Source organism: Manis pentadactyla, chromosome 8 (assembly GCF_030020395.1).
Source record: "Manis pentadactyla isolate mManPen7 chromosome 8, mManPen7.hap1, whole genome shotgun sequence".
NCBI classification, from domain to species: Eukaryota; Metazoa; Chordata; class Mammalia; order Pholidota; family Manidae; genus Manis; species Manis pentadactyla.
Window position 1 is genome coordinate 66091725 of NC_080026.1, and position 17928 is coordinate 66109652.

General features: G+C 36.3%; 1 protein-coding gene across 3 annotated transcripts in view; it reads left to right on the plus strand.

Annotated features, from left to right (window-relative positions):
* WAPL (WAPL cohesin release factor) overlaps nt 1-17928 on the plus strand; it is an 84796-nt gene that overhangs the window by 12571 nt on the left and 54297 nt on the right. For all 3 annotated transcript variants that reach the window (XM_036926546.2, XM_036926547.2, XM_057505842.1), the window contains exon 3: nt 16682-17725. In XM_036926546.2, the coding sequence (XP_036782441.2) occupies nt 16682-17725 (1044 nt within the window). The remainder of the gene's footprint in view (nt 1-16681; nt 17726-17928) is intronic.

The following is a 17928-nucleotide window of genomic DNA, read 5'->3' on the forward strand; positions in this document are numbered from 1 at the left end:
TAACTGGAAGAAGATGGCATGCTGCATTTAGGCTAAGACCAGGAAGGTTTTTTTTTTTAATAAAGAAGCTTTTTACAAAGGTGTGAGTGGGATGTTAGGGACTGTACAAAGGATGATGCCCTAGCCTTGGTTACCTGTGTCAGTAAGTTTTCTTTCTGGCCTTCCTTTTTTTATTTAAAACACTACTGTGTTGTGGTGTGTCAGATTCTGTGTGCTGTAAATTCCTTGATCAGTTCCTTTTTGATGTTGGGCTTCCTTTTAAGTTGCTTAATTTTTCAAACACCACTTAATAATTGTGACTGTCAACCAGTAACTTATATCTACTATCCCTCATCCAAAGAATGGGAAACTTATTCACATTTCCTTATCGTGTCAGTTTAATCTTGGAATTTAGGAAATATTTTGGATTATAGGAAGTGTGTATATTTTACATTAACACCTCATCAGGGTCTGAGGTGGCACTCTAATCAAAGATAGCGTTTCTTCAGAAAAAGAAAATACCATCCCAAGTAGGAAGAATACAGTAAGTAGCCTCACTTAGATGAGGTCAGGTTTTACTTCAGAATGCATTATGAGAAAACTTAGTTTTCAGAGCTTTTGGATATTGGAACTGAGAAAAAAGCTTGTGAATTTATAATGGTACCTGTCTCAGGTGGATGCTATGAGATTAAATGAATTAATAATGGAAAGTATTTAGAACAGTACCAGGACATAACTGAGGGCTTGGTAAGTATAAATATAGGTTGACTTTGAATTTTTTTTCCAGCTTTGACATAAAACATTATGTACTTGGATTTTTACTTGTGAGCGAAGAGTATATTTTTATAAGTTATTAACTCATTTCTATGTCTTTTTCTTAATTACCTCTTTGTAGCTCTAGCTTCCTTTTTCACTGGGATGTTGCACTTCCTGAGATGTAAGAATTCTTAACATATTAAGGAAATTAGCCTTTTGCATTTCCCTAATCACTAATGAGCATGTTTCATGTGATTATTTTATTTTAGTATAGTTTCTTTGGTGATGTCTGTTCAGATTTCTTGTTCATTTTTAATTGGGTCATTTTCTTATTGAACTTCAAGAGTGTTTTATTTATGTTGGACATAGGTCTTTTATCAGATATTTATTGTAGACATTTCCTCTGAGTCTGTGGCTTGTGTTTGTATTCCTTTAACAGTGACTTTTGCAGAGCAGAAGTTATTAGTTTTAAGTCCCATTTTTATCAAATACTTTTATGACTAGGGAGTACACTCTGTTCCCTTGGCATCTTCTTTGTTGGACAGCTCTAATTGATCTTTAATGTTCTTGTTCATTAGCCCTTACAGTTTTGAATTGAATAGTTATAGCCCTTAATATAGTTACAGAAGTGAATGATGTCTACACGTGGAATAAGCTTGTTCCCTCTTTTCATGACAGCCACTTAGATATTTAAAGGCAGCTTACATCTAATGGCAGCACCCCTTATGTCCCAAATTGAACTTTTATAGTTACCTCAACTGTATGTCATGGGTTATGGTCTCCAAAGCCACTTCTCTATCATCTGTACAGTCTCCTTATCAGAACTCAAAGGTTTTGTTTAAATTTAGTACTCAGCACATCATGTGATATACATTTATTTGCCCTACACATTATAATTTTAACTTCTTCATCTGGCCCTCTTTCTATTAGTGTGGGTTAAGATGGTTACCTGCGTTAGTACTTGGGCTTTTAGTAACCACCATTACAGGTAGTGTAATATAATAGAACTTGATGTACAGGTCATTTTATGAGGTGTTGGCCATTGGTTTGATTGGTAACCTTTGACATCAGTAGCTTCTCTGAACCTGTTTTTCCTCATCTGTGTAATGATTTGTTTGGTGAAAGTGAAGGAAATATTGTTACTTTCTGACAAGGGTGAAGGAAATATATGTTGTTAATGTATATAAGACCTAGCATAGTTATACAGATGTATACATCTGTGTGTGTGTGTGTATCCAGTTTCAAAATACATTATTTTATAGCCAGTCTTGTTTCATTTTTATTCCCACCTTTATCCCCATTTTTTCGCAATAGATTATTTTGAAGCAAATTCCAGACATTGTACATCATACATAAATATAATCCTTTAACAGATAAGGACTCCAAAAAGGATAACTACAGTACCACGGTTACACTTCAAGATACTTAATATGTACGTTTGCCAATTACTATGTTTTAAGCTTTCAGAGAGACTATTTATAAATTGTATATAATTCATGAGATATGAAAGTCTTTTCCCTTATCCTCATCCGTCAGGGCAACCATATCTGTACATAATGTAGACCTGCCTTATTATTTTAATTTTTTATTGGCATACAGTAAAATGTAGGAATCTTAGTGTACAGCTTGATGGATTTTCACATGTGTATACACTCATGTAACCATTGCCTTGTTAAACATACCAAAAATTCTCACTATTATTTTTCCCTGCTTCATCTATTTCACCCATAGTTCAACTCCTACTCCTCCCACAGTAAGGTAACCACATTCTGTTCTCTGTGTTTACAAGTCTGTTTTAGTTTTGCTTGTTTTGTTTTTTAGATTATATATGTAAGCGAAATCATACAGTATTTATCCTTCTCGGACTTATTTCACTTTTATAATACCTTCTAGATCCATCCAAGTTGTTGCAAGTGGCAAGGTTCATTATTTTTTGGTTGAGAATATTCTGTCATGTATATGTACACCTCTCTTTTTTTATCCATTTATTAATGGACATTTAGGTTGTTTCCTTATTTTGGCTGTTGTAAAGAATGCTACAGTAAACATGTATGGGTACATTTATCTCTTAGGATTAGTGATTTTTTTTCCTTTGTGTAAATTCTCAGAAGTGGAGTTAGTGGGTTGTATGGTATTTGTATTTTTAGTATTTTGGGAAACCTCCATGCTGCTTTCTAAAGTGGCTGTAACAATTTGCAGTCCCACCAGCAATGTACAAGCAAGCGTTCCCTCTTTTCCGTTGCCTCATCAGCACTTGTTATTTCTTGTCTTGTCGATATTAGCTGTTCTCATGGTGTGAGGTGATTATTTCATTGTGGTTTTGATTTGCATTTCCCCGATAATTAGTGATGTGGAGCATCTTTTCATGTGTCTGTCGGCCATCCCTGTGTTGTCTTTGGAAAAATGGCTGTTCGGGTCCTATGCTCATTTTTTAATCAGATTGTTTGTTTGTTGTTGAGTTATGTGAGTTCTTTGTAATATTTTGGATGTTAGCCCTTATCAGATATATAATTTGAAAATATATTTTTCCATACATAGTTTGCCTTTTCATTTTGTTGTTGATGGTTTCCTTTGGTATGCAAAGCTTTTTAGTTTAATGTAGTCTCATTTGTTTATTTTTGCTTTTGTTTCCCCTGCCTGGGGGAGACATCCATAAAAAAAATTCCTAATGCTGATGGGCAAGAGTTTATTGCCTTTGTTTTCCTCAAAACAGTAGTTTCATGGTTTAGGTTTTTATATTTATGTCTTTAACACATTTTGTTTTTGTGTATTGGATAAGAGAATGATCCAGCTTCATTCATTTGCATGTAGCTGTCCAGTTTTCCCATCACCATTTATTGAAGAGACTGTCTTTTCCCCATTGTATATTTTTGCCTCCTTTGTCATATATTAATTGACCATTTAAGTGTGGGTTTTTTCCTGAACTTTTTTGTTTTGTTCCATCGGTCTGTTGACTCTGTTCTTGTGCCAGTACCATACTGTTTTGGTTACTGTTCCTTTGTAGTATAGTTTGGAATTGCAGAGTGTGGTATCTCCTGCTTTGTTGTTATTTCTCAAGATTACTTGGGCTCTTCGTGTGTGTGTGTGTGTGTGTGTGTGTGTGTGTTTCCATATAAATTTTAGGGTTATTTGCTCTAGTTCAGTAAAAAATGACTGGTGTTTTGATAGGGATTACATTGAATCTGTATACTGCTTTAGGCAGTGTGGCCATTTTAACATTATGAATTCTCCCTATCAGTGAGCATGGAATAGCTTTCCATTTATTTGTGTCTTCAGTTCCGTTCACCAGGGTCTTACAGTTTTGAGAGTAATGGTCTTTTACTCCTTGGTTAAATTTATTCCTGGGTATTTTATTCTTTCTAATGCAGTTTTAAATGCCTCATTCTTTTTTTTTTTTTTTGATATCATAAATCTACAGTTACATGAGGAACATTGTTTACTAGACTCCCCCCATCACCAAGTCCCACCCCATACACCCTTACAGTCACTGACCATCAGCATAGTAAGAAGCTGTAGAATCACTACTTGTCTTCTCTGTGTTGTACAGCCCTCCTGAGCCCCACCCCCACAATATGTCTGCTAATAGTAATGCCCCCTTTCTTCCCCCCCTCCTTACCCCTCCCTTCCCACCCATCCCCACCAGTCCCTTTCCCTTTGGTAACTGTTAGTCCATTCTTGGATTCTGTGAGTCTGCTGATGTTTCCTTCCTTCAGTTTTTTCTTTGTTGTTATACTCCACGGATGACTGAAATCATTTGGTACTTGCCTTTCTCTGCCTGGCTTATTTCACTGAGCATAATACCCTCTAGCACCATCCATGTTGTTGCAAATGGTAGAATTTTTCTTCTTCTTTTTTTTAATTTTGGTATCATCAATCCACAATTACATGAAGAACATTATGCTCACTAGGCTCCCCCCTTCACCAAGTCCATCCCACATACCCCTTCAGAGTCACTGTCGATTAGTGTAGTAAGATGCTGTAAAATCACTACTTGTCTTCTCTGTGTTGTACAGCCCTCCATGTGCCCTCTCCACACTATACATGCTAATCGTAATGCCCGTCTTGATCCCCGCCCTTGTCCCTCCCTTCCCACGCATCCTCCCCAGTCCCTTTCCCTTTGGTAACTATTAGTCCACTCTTGTGTTCTGTGATTCTGCTACTGTTTTGTTCCTTCAGTTTTCCTTTGTTCTTATACTCCACATATGAGCGAAATCATTTGGTACTTGTCTTTCTCCGCCTGGCTTATTTCACTGAGCATAATTCCCTCTAGCTCCATCCATGTTGTTGCAAATGATAGGATCTGCTTTTTTCTTATGGCTGAGTAATATTCCATTGTGTATATGTACCACATCTTCATTATCCATTCATCTACTGATGGACATTTAGGTTGCTTCCATATCTTGGCTATTGTAAATAGTGCAGCGATAAACATAGGGGTGCATCTGTCTTTTTCAAACTGGAGTGCTGCATTCTTAGGGTAACTTTCTAGAAGTGGAATTCCTGGGTCAAATGGTATTTCTATTTTGAGCATTCTGAGGAACCTCATACTGCTTTCCACAATGGTTGAACTAAGTTACATTACCACCAGCAGTGTAAGAGGGTTCCCCTTTCTCCACAACCATGCCAACATTTGTTGTTTGTCTTTTCGATGATGGAGATCCTTACTGGTGTGAGGTGATACCTCATTGTGGTTTTAATTTGCATTTTTCTGATGACAAGTGATGTGAAGCATCTTTTCATGTGTCTGTTGGCCATCTGAATTTCTTCTTTAGAGAACTGTCTATTCAGCTCCTCTGCCCATTTCTTAATTGAATTTGCTTTTTGTTTGTTGAGGGGTGTGAGCTCTTTATATATTTTGGATGTCAACCCTTTATCAGATCTGTCATTTATGAATATATTCTCCTATACTGAAGGATACCTTTTTGTTTTATTGATGGTGTCCTTTGCTGCACAGAAGCTTTTCAGCTTGAAATAGTCTGTCTTGTTCATTTTTGCTTTTGTTTCCCTTGCCCCAGGGAGATATGTTCATGAAGAAGTTGTTCATGTTTATGTCCAAGGGATTTTTGCCTATGCTTTTTTCTAAGAGTTTTATGGTTTCATGACTTACATTCAGGTCTTTGATCCATTCAAATTTACTTTTGTGTATGGGGTTAGACAGTGATCCAGTTTCATTCTCTTACATGTAGCTGTCCAGTTTTGCCAGCACCATCTGTTGAAGAGACTGTCATTTCCCCATTGTATGTCCATGGCTCCTTTATCGTATATTAATTGGCCATATATGTTTGGGTAATGTTTGGAGTCTCTACTCTGTTGCACTGGTCTGTGGCTCTGTTCTTGTGCCAGTACCAAACTGTCTTGATTACTGTGGCTTTGTAGTAGAGCTTGAAGTTGGGGAGCGAGATCCCCCCACTGTATTCTTCCTTCTCAGGATTGCTTTGGCTATTCAGGGTCTTTGGTGTTTCCATGTGAATTTTTAAACTATTTGTTCTAGTTTGTTGAAGAATGTTGTTGGTAATTTGATAGGGATTGCATTGAATCTGTATATTGCTTTGGGCAGGATGGCCATTTTGACGATATTAATTCTTTCTAGCCAAGAGCATGGGATGAGTTTCCATTTGTTAGTGTCCTCTTTAATTTCTCTTAAGAGTGTCTTGTAGTTTTCAGGGTATAGGTCTTTCACTTCCTTGGTTAGGTTTATTCCTAAGTATTTTATTCTTTTTGATGCAATTGTGAATGGAATTGTTTTCCTGATTTCTCTTTCTGCTAATTCATCGTTAGTGTATAGGAAAGCCACAGATTTCTGTGTGTTAATTTTGTATCCTGCAACTTTGCTGAATTCTGATATTAGTTCTAGTAATTTTGGAGTGGAGTCTTTAGGGTTTTTTATGAACAGTATCATGTCATCTGCAAACAGGGATAGTTTAACTTTTTCCTTACCTGTCTGGATGCCTTTTATTTCTTTGTGTTGTCTGATTGCTGTGGCTAAGACCTCCAGTACTATGTTGAATAAAAGTGGGGAGAGTGGGCATCCTTGTCTTGCTCCCGATCCTAAAGGAAAAGCTTTCAGCTTCTCGCTGTTAAGTATGATGTTGGCTATGGGTTTGTCATATATGGCCTTTATTATGTTGATGTACTTGGCCTCTATACCCATTTTGTTGAGAGTTTTTATCATGAATGGATGTTGAATTTTGTCAAATGCTTTTTCAGCATCTATGGAGATGATTATGTAGTTTTTGTCCTTTTTGTTTATGGAGTGGATGATGTTGATGAATTTTCGAATGTTGTACAATCCTTGCATCCCTGGGATGAATTCCACTTGATCATGATGCATGATAATTTTGATGTATTTTTTAATTTGGTTTGCTAATATCTTGTTGAATATTTTTGAATCTATGTTCATCAGGGATATTGGTCTGTAATTTTCTTTTTTTGTGGTGTCTTTGCCTGGTTTTGGTATTAGAGTGCTGTTAGCATCGTAGAATGAGTTTGGGAGTATTCCCTTCTCTTCTACTTTTTGTAAAAGTTTAAGGAGGATGCATATTAGGTCTTCACTAAGTGTTTGATAAAATTTAGCTGTGAAACCATCTGGTCCAGGTCGTTTGTTCTTAGATAGGTTATTGACTACCAATTCGATTTCTTTGCAGGTAATTTGGTCTATTCAGATTTTCTGTTTCTTCCTGGGTCAGCTTTGCAAGGTTGTATTTTTCTAGAAAATTGTCCATTTCTTCTATGTTGTCTAGTTTGTTACCATATAATTTTTCATAGTATTCTCTCATAATTCTTTGTGTTTCTGTGGTGTCTGTAGTGATTTTTCCATTCTCATTTCTGATGCTGTTTGTGTGTGTAGATTTTCTTTTTCTCTTGATAAGTCTGGCTGGGGGTTTGTCTGTTTATTTTCTCAAAGAACGAGCTCCAACTTTCATTGATTGTTTCTATTGTTTTATTGTTCTTGATTTTATTTATTTCTGCTCTAATCTTTATTACGTCCCTCTTTCTCCTGACTTTGGGTGTCATTTGTTCTTGCTTTTTTAGTGTCATTAATTGTGAGTTTGGACTGTTCATATGGGATTGTTCTTCTTTCCTGAGGCAGGCCTGTATTGCAATATACTTCCCTCTTAGCACAACCTTTGCTGTGTCCCACAGATTTTGCAGTGTTGAGTTATTGTTGTCATTTGTCTCCATATATTGCTTGATCTCTGTTTTAATTTGGTCATTGATCCATTGATTATTTAGGAGCATGTTATTAAGCCTTCATGTGTTTGTGAACTTTTTCGTTTTCTTTGTGTAATTTATGTCTCGTTTCATACCTTTGTGATTTGAGAAGCTGGTTGGTATAATTTCAATATTTTTAAATTTACTGAGGCTCTTTTTGTCGCCTAGTATATGATCTATTTTTGAAAATGTTCCATGTGCACTTGAGAAGATTGGATATCCTGTTGCTTTTGGATGAAGTGTTCTATAAGATGTCCGTTAGGTCTATCTGTTCTAATACATTGTTCAGTGCCTCTGTTTCTTTACTTATTTTCTGTCTGGTTAATCTGTCCCTTGGAGTGAGTCATGTGTTGAAGTCTCCTAAAATGAATGCATTGCATTCTATTTCCCCCTTTAGTTCTGTTAGTATTTGTTTTACATATGTAGGTGATCCTCTGTTGGGTGCATAGATATTTATAATAGTTATGTCCTCTTGTTGGTCTGACCCGTTTATCATTTTGTAATGTCCTTCTTTGTCTCTTGTTACTTTCTTTGTTTTGAAGTCTATTTTGTCTGATACAAGTGCTGTAACTCCTGCGTTTTTCTCCTTATTAGTTGCATGAAATATCTTTTTCCATCCCTTTACTTTCAGACTGTATATATCTTTGGGTTTGAATTGAGTCTCTTGTAGGCAGCATATAGATGGGTTTTGATTTTTTATCCATTCACTGACTCTGTCTCTTTTGACTGGTGCATTCAGACCATTTACATTTAGTATGATTATCGATAGGTATGTACTTATTGCCATTACAGGCTTTAAGTTTGTGGTTACGAAAGCTTCAAGGGTAATTCCCCTACTGTCTAACAGTCTAATTTAACTCACTTCCTATGCTATTACAAACATAATGTCAATTTTCTTTTTTTTTGCCTCTTCCATTCTTTATATGTTAGGTATCATATTCTGTACTCTTTGTCCCTTGATTGACTTTGGGTGTAGTTGATTTGATTTTGCATCTGTTTAGTAATTAATTGTTCTACTTTGCTGTGGTTTTATTTCTCCTGTTAACATGTATTTATTCTTAGGAATATAGCAGTACCTCCAAAATGCACTGTAGAGGAGGTTTGTGGGAGGTAAATTCAGCTTTTGTTTATGTGAAAAATTTTAAATCCTTATTTCAAATTTAAATGGTAACCTTGCTAGGTAGAGTATTCTTGGTTCATGGCCCTTTACTTCATTGCATAAAAGATATCATGCCATTCCCTTCTAGCCTATAAGGTTTCTGTTGAGAAATGTGATGATAGCCTGATGGGTTTTCTTTTGTATGTGATCTTTTTTCTCTCTCTAGCTGTTTTTAAAGTCTGTCTTTAGCCTTGACCTTTGCCATTTTAATGATTATGTCTTGATGTTATCTTCCTTGGGTCCCTTTTGTTCAGAGATCTGTGCCATTCCATTGCTTGAGAGACTATCGCCTTCCCCAGATTGGGGAAGTTTTCAGTAATTACCTCCTCAATAGCACTTTCTATCCCTTTTTCTCTCTCTTCTTCTCCTGGTACCCCTGTATTGCAGGTACTGTTTCATTTGAATTGGTCTCACAGTTCTCTCAATATTCTTTTGTTCTTAGAGATCCTTTTTTTCTCTCGGTCTCAGCTTCTTTGTATTCCTCTTCTCTAATTTCGATTCCATTTATTGTGTCTTCTGCTACATCTAATATGCTTTTAAATCTCTCCACTGTATGTTTCATTTTAGATATGGAATTTCTTAATGGCTGAATTTCCATTTTAATTTCGTCCCTGTGTTCTTGAATATTTTTTTGTTCCTCCATGAGCATGTTTATGTTTTTTTTTAATCTCTCTTTCAGGAAGAGTGGTGAGTTCAGTTTCACTTGACCGTTTTTCTGGGGTTTGTGAGAGTTTGGTCAGAACCAGATTCCTTTGACGTTTCATAATTCTATATAGTGCCCTTTAGTGCCCAGAAGCTCCAGTCACTGGAGCTGCTCAGCCCCTACAGTGAGGTTGGGAGTTGTAGGGGAGCGGTGCTGTTGCCGGGGGGAGGGGATAGAGTTGTTTTCTGATTTCTGGCTGCAGTGCCTGTCTCCAGTATCAGAGCCAGTGGGCCAAGCACACAGGTGTAATCCTCTGTGCTTTGCGTCTCTATCTGTTGTACGCAGGGCCTCCCTCTGGTTGGCCTGACGCCAGTGCAGTGACTGTTGGTTTGTGAGGTGATGCTTGCAGGCCAGGCAGAAGGTATAGCAGGCTTTGTGTCACAGTGGGGGGCCTCTGAGCTGAGTAGGCAGCCAGGAGGATGGAGCTCCTGAAGCTCCTTAAAGTTCCCAACCTGCTGGGTTGAGCATAGCCCGGCAACCTTGTCCACCTATCCCTTGTCCCGTGTACCAAACTTTGTGCAGACCCTTCCCCTTCAGCAGCCTTTCTGCTGCTAGGAAGCCTCTCAGACTGCCTGCCTTTCCTTTGTCCCAGAGCAGCCTGATGTGGATCCCTGTCCTCCACAAATGGCCGGAATCTCAGTCTCTCAAGCACTCCTCCTGTCCCATCTCCCCAACTTCACCAACCTCCAGAGCACCACGCAGTGCAGGCTTGTGTTCCAAAGCAGACCTCCGGGGCTGGGTATTCAGCAGTCTTAGGTTTACACTCCCTTCCCGCTCCTTTTCTCTTCCTCCTTTCGGTGAACTGAGGTGGGGGAAGGGTTTGGGTCCCGCTGGATCAAGGCTTTCCTATGTTACCCTGTTTTGTGAGGTCTGTATGCAGTCTGGTGCAGCCTTCTTTCCTGTTGCTGTTTTAGGGATTGTTGTATTGTGGGATTAATGGGATTAATACATAAATCAGGTAATACAGAAATCAAATGTAGAAATACATATGACCTGATTGTTTCTCCTACAACTCCTGATGCATGATCAGTAACAGAATGAATAAAGACAAAACAGTTCCTACAACTCGTGATCGCCCTCACATGCTTTCGGTGTCCTTGAGGAGCATCACGCCCTAGGGCTGGACTCAAGGTCAGATAATGATTGTGTGTTGATCATGTGTTGAATCCCGTACTCAGAATTCTTTGGATATTTGGGTTCATTTGCTCAATAAATAGGAGTGCCTTTTTGGTGTTACTCTTACGCTGTTACGCCTTGAGTCCCCTGGCTGGTCCTTTCAGATCTTCGATATCTCATCGTGTCTCCTCTCTTGTCGCGGGTCAGAAGCAGGGAGGGAACCAACATGTATTAACTATATTTTCACACTATATGTGGTTTTGGGAGGAATTCTCTGTCTCACCTCTCATGCTGCCATCTTGAATGTCCAATCTATGTTTAGCTTTTATAAATAATGCCAGAGTGGTTAGTCCAGTTTCGTCTCCCACCCCTTTAAGTAGCTTTACCTTCTTAGCAGTATTTAGCATTGTGAATTTTAGCTCTTTTGGTGGTTGTATAGCGATATCTCAGTATGGTTTTAATTTGCATCTTCCTAATATCCAATGACTATAAGCAGTATTTAATGTATTTATGTATGTTTATTGATATTATCAAGTGATTGATAAGTCTCTTGATCATTTTTATATTGGATATTTTATTGAGTGGTAGACATCCTTTATTGTCCCAACTGCTTGCCTGCCCCCACCCCCCAACCATGTCTGTCTGGTTGTTCTCTTTTATAAATGTTTTTTAATTTTTATTTTTTATTAAAGTATTGTGGATACACAATCTTACGTTGGTTTCTAATATACAACACAGCAGTTCAACAGTTAACCCATATCATTAAATCCTCACCCCCTCTAGTGCAGTCATTATCAACATCATAAGATGTTACAGAATCATTAACTGTATTCTCCATGCTGCACCACTGTCCCCATGGCCAGCTTGTATTGTGTTTACAAATTACTGTGCCCCTTTATCCCTTCACACTCCCCCAGCCACCCACCCCAACCTCTCCACATTTGTAACCACTAGTTCCTTCTCTGTCTGTGAGTCTACTGCTATATAGTTTCTTCTGTTTTGCTTTATTTGTTTGTGTTTTTATATATATTTATTTATTTATTATGGTGTCATTAGTATAGTCACATAAGCTACATTGTGGTTACTAGATTCCCCCCATTATCAAGTCCCCACCACATACCCATTACTGTCACTGTCCATCAGCATAGTAAGATGCTGTAGAGCCACTACTTGTCTTCTCTGTGCTATACTGCCTTCTCCGTGACCCCCCATATTGTGTTCTAATCATAATGACCCTTAATAACCTTCTCTCTCCCTCGCCACCAGCCCTGTGCACCCCATTTCCTCTGGTAACCACCAGTCCCTTCTTGGAGTCTGTGAGTCTGCTGCTGTTTTGTTCCTTTCATTTTGCTTTGTTGTTATACTCCACAAATAAGTGAAATCATTTGGTACTTGTCTTTCTCCACCTGACTTATTTCACTGAGCATAATACCTTCTAGATTCATCCACGTTGTTGGAATGGCAGGATTTCTTTTCTTTTTATGGCTGAGTAATATTCCATTGTGTATATGCAACCACATCTTCTTTGTCCATTCATCTATTGAAGGACACTTAGTTTCCTTCCAAATCTTGGCTATTGCAAATTGTGCAGTGATAAACAGGTGCGTATGTCTTTTCAAATCAGGAATTTTGTTTTCTTCGGGAAAATTTCTAGGAGTGGAATTACTGGGTCAAATGGTATTTCTATTTTTAGTTTTTTTAGGAACCTCCATATTGCTTTTCACAATACTTGCACCAATTTACATTCCCCTTGGTGTAATATTTTTTCAGTGGGTAGAGTTAATTTTGATGAAATTAAATTTCTTTCATTGTATCTTGCTTAAATACTTCACTGCCTGAGGTCATAAAGATATACTCTTGTATTCTAAACTTTACATTGCTCCTTCATAGTTAGGTCTACTTCATGTGGATTTGTAGGCACTCTTTAAATTAAGGAAATTGACCTTTTTTGGTAAAAGGAGTTGCAGCTATTTTTTTCACGTTTTGTTGCTTTTGACATAACATTTTTTTTGCCATGTTGAAATTTCAGATTTTATGTAAATTAACTTGGGTTATGGGATTTATATCTGAGAAAGAACTTCCCCATTCCCAGGTAATGTAGTTTTTAAAATTCCCCTTTCTTTATTATATGTATCTAGTTTCATTTTCTGTGTTTAAGTCTTTGATTCACCTAGAATATATTTTCATGTTTGAGTTTAAAAACCAACTTTTGTTTTTCACCAGACATTCCAGTACACTTTACTGAATAAACCGTCATTCCTGTAGATTTGAAATTCCACAATCAACACATATTGATTTCCCTCTTATATTTTGCTCATTTTCTTTTAAACCAAAAAAAAGATATGTTTTTGAGTCTTTGAAAACTTGGCTAAAACTATAAACTACTCTCCCTAAAAAAATATGTGCACAAATTTTGTTTTCATACAGCTTCACAAGATTTGTAGAACCCATAAAATCTATTCATAGATTTGTGATCAAACTTCTCGTCCCACTTTTTAAATACTTCAGAGTTCATTCACTGAATCCTTAAATCATCCCACCTGTTTGTTTTCCTTCACATAACTGTGAACTCACATTATTCCAAGTACTGATAGATTTTATTTATTTATTTATTAAATTAAAGTAGCATTGCTATGCGATCTTATGTTGGTTTCAAATACGCAACACTATGATTCAACAGTTACCCGTATTATCAAATCCTCACCCCCTCCAGTGGGGTCACTGTCTATCAATGTAGTAAGATATTACAGAATCATTTGATATGTTTTTTTATTTTTAAGGGTATCATTTATTTCCTTTAAAAATTAAGAATTCATGTGGTAATAATAGGCATTTAATTAATCTTTCGTGAGGTTGCTTACTTTTTTTAAATAAGCAGGATGAGGCTTAGAGAGGTAATATAACTTGCCAAATTTTATACATCTAGTTATTGACTTAGCTATGTGGTTCAATCCCATGTTTTTGAAACTCCAAATTCCATGTAATTTTCTTTAAGATAGACTCCCTCCCTTTTATGTTACCTAATATATTAAAGATTGAGTATTTAAAGATGTTAAAAGGCATTTATTAAGTATCTGATTCCAGATGGTGATGGTCTAAATAAATTTAGTCTTATACTGAGAACTTTGTTTACATCCAGTCTTTGCCTCTGGCTTGAGGAAGAACAGTAGACCATAAAATGTGGTTTTGGATTCCTTTGCATGAACCTGATAGACAGGGAAGTATTGCTGAATTTCAGGTTAAAATTCACTAAGAAAAATTACTAAAAGATTATTTGAAAAATGTCCTGTATTGTGGCAAAGTTGTAGTAGCTGTAATTTGCATTTGTGTGATGCTGAATAACCTGCAAAATACCCTTTTGTATATTATCTTTTATCTGTTCAACCTGCCCTAGAGACAGATTTTTTTAGTTTGTTTTTTCAGGCAAAGAACCTGAACTTCTTAAGGCCTCATTTTAGCTAGTAGTTGACACTAATCCATTTAACTCCTAATCTTAGCTAGAAATACATTTCTTCTTATATAGGTAGAATCCTTAAGTCATCCCACGTTTGTTTTCCTTCACATAACTGTGTGTACTCACATTATTCCAAGTAATGGAATCTGGGATCTTAAGACAGAGTAATGCTTAGCCTCTCGGTAAGAAGAGAACTCATCTTTATTTACTTCTTTTTAAAAGTTTTAAAATACAGTTGATGTTTGAGGTATTAAGTGGGCTTATCTGACATGGAAGGTGGGATGTTTGTGGGATTAGGACAGTTGAAAATAATTACTGTTCAGTGCTTTAGGATAAGATAGCTTTCTCTGAAGGAATAGTTATGAATATTTATTGGAGAGCTAAATGATGAAGGACTATAGGAAACATTTTATATATTAGGAAGCTGTTGTGGAGAATTTGGACAGCTTATCATATGTTGAACTCTGTTGAATTAGATTGGTTTTTATCTATGTAATGTATTTCAGAAGTTTAAAAATATGTGCTTTAATAAGCCATCTGTGGGATTGTTTATCTTATATAATTGAGTCATGAATAAATTATACTTCCTAATATAACTTTTAGTGAGAATACTTCGAATTAAGAGGGCTCTTTATTATTACTCTTTGCACTTAAGACAAATTTTACAAGATAAAGTTAGACTTATGTGAAAGGCAGCTTATTTATGAGAATAGTAAGTGTTAAAACTACATTGAAATAGTAAGTAAAACGAAGTAGTAATTTTTAGAAACATGGATATTGTTCACAGAAACTTTTTAGTTAGAAGAATGTTTATTACATAAAGGATGAGTAGTCTCAATAAATTTTGTGACATTAAGACAGTGGAACTCTATATAATTATAAAACAGACACTGCTGTTTAATGATGTCTCCTAGACCTTTGTGTAGCTAAGCATTCCCATAGGTATTTATTAGGAAAAATTCTTCAGTAGTGCTGTAAAGCAGTCTCTAGGTCAGTGGCTTCTCTTTTGAGCAGATGAGAAATTGAAGCCCTCAGGAGAATCCCAAAGTTAGATGGGTCTTGCCTGAGCTCTAAAGAGCTAGTTTAACTAGGGCAACAAAGTCTCCAGACTCTGCTACCATTGCTTTTTCTGCTTGGTTTGGGTTTAGACTTGGCTTCCCTTCTAACCCTTTAAAGGTATCAGGTGTTAGACTCAGCTTTTCAGTATTTTATGCTCTGTGATTGGTACTTCTGAGGTTATGAAAACCATAGTTCCTTGTCTTTAGCTGGGGATTATCTAAGAATAAAATGTGTATAACTGTAAATTAAATGCCTTTTAAAGGTAGGTAAATATAAATCCTAAGTCATATTTAAATCCCTTGAGTAACATAAAAATTTGTACAATGAATTCATGTAAAGCATCCTTTTCCTATATTTGATGGTTTGTTAATTGAGATCTATAAATGGCTTTTAAATGTAGGGGCACTTTTTTTAAAGTAATTTTATTGTTTGGCATAAACATTTTTTTTTGTCTTTTTTTAAATTATGGTATCATTAATCTGCAGTTATATGAGGAACATTATGTTTACTAGGTTTCCCCCTTCACCAGGCATAAACATTTTGCTGGTGTTTTTTCTACCCATAAGTGCTAGAAGAATTAATCATAATACCAATTTGAATCATACTTCCATCTTTCATTTAGAAAGGTTAACAGAAATGTTACCAATAAAAATTAACAACAGAAATGAATTCCCCAAGCTAAGTAGAAAATGAATAGGCAGTTTAAGATTTTACGATTAGAAAAGTAGGAAAACAGAAGGAGCTAAAGAAACCTGACTCTGGGACAGGTTTTTAGACCAAGCTGGCATGTCTTATGAGCAGTAGTGCCCCAGAGAAATACAGACACTGCTGGAATGTTTTCATTTATTGTTTTAAACTATTTAGATTCTACTAAATAATTTTTAACTTACATTTTTTTTTATTTGAAAAAACCCATAATACCTCCAGAAAGGTTTGACTGAGTCATTTTACGTCATTCTCGATAGATCAGTTGCTTAACACTGCTGAAATCTCTTGAATTTTAGGGTAACAATGTTAAGGGGCTTGGATGCCTGAGGGGGGGTCACTAGTAGACATGAAAGCTATATACTAAAAAGGTAAAAGGGGAAATGTCAACTATGTTAACATTAGTTTTTTTAAATAATTTAAAACTGTGGCAATTATTTGAAGATTGATTCTATACTATTAAATAGCCAGCTGTCCATTACTTTTACCTTGATGTCACTCATGTTTTTATCCTTTGACTTATTTCTAATTTTTATAGATAAAGTGGAGAATTTTAGTGAAGGATATGAAAAGAATAGTCACCATATTTACAAAAATGCTGAAGACAGTACTAAAAAACCCAATGCAGAAACTACAGTGGCTTCTGAATACAAACCAGATGAAATCAAGGAAACAAATGATACATGGAACTCCCAACTTGGAAAAAGATCAGAATCTCCGTCAGAAATATCTACGATTAAGGGATCTGTAAGAACTGGTTTGTATGAATGGGATAATGATTTTGAAGATATCAGATCAGAAGATTGTATTTTAAGTTTGGATAGTGATCCTCTTTTGGAGATGAAGGATGAGGATTTTAAAAATCGGTTGGAAAATCTAAATGAAGTCATTGAGGAAGACATCATGCAAAGTGTTCTTAGGCCAAGCAACTGTAGGACGTACTGTAGGGCCAATAAAGCAAAATCCTCACAAGGAGCATCAAATTTTGATAAGCTGATGGATGGCACCAGTCAGGCCTTAGCCAAAGCAAACAGTGAATCAAGTAAAGATGGCCTGAATCAGGCAAAGAAAGGCAGTGTAAGTTGTGGGACCAGTTTTAGAGGGACAGTTGGACGGACTAGAGATTACACTGTCTTACATCCGTCTTGCTTGTCAGTTTGTAATGTTACCATACAGGATACTATGGAACGCAGCATGGATGAGTTCACTGCAGCAGCTCCTGCAGATTTGGGAGAAGCTGGCCGTCTAAGAAAAAAGGCAGATATTGCAACTGCTAAGACCACTACTAGATTTCGACCTAGTAATACTAAATCAAAAAAGGATGTTAAACTTGAGTTTTTTGGTTTTGAAGATCATGATGAGACAGGAGGTGATGAAGGAGGCTCTGGGAGTTCTAATTACAAAATTAAGTATTTTGGTTTTGATGATCTCAGTGAAAGTGAAGATGATGAAGATGATGACTGTCAGGTGGAAAGAAAGATGAGCAAAAAAAGAACTAAAACAGCTCCATCATCCTCCTTGCAGCCTCCTCCAGAAAACAGCGATAATTCCCAGGACAGTCAGTCTAATACTAATAATGCAGGTAAGACTTAAAAAAAATAAAATAAATGCTTTTTAGGTTTAAATAAACAACTACTTAGTTTCCTTCTAGATACTCTATTTTAACTTGTTTTTTTGCATTTAATCCAAAGGGTGTTTTATTCAATGTCTACATTAACTTGTTATATTTACTTTTAATTTTAATAGAAATACTATTTAGAACAAGATTACTTTATTCAGAGGTTC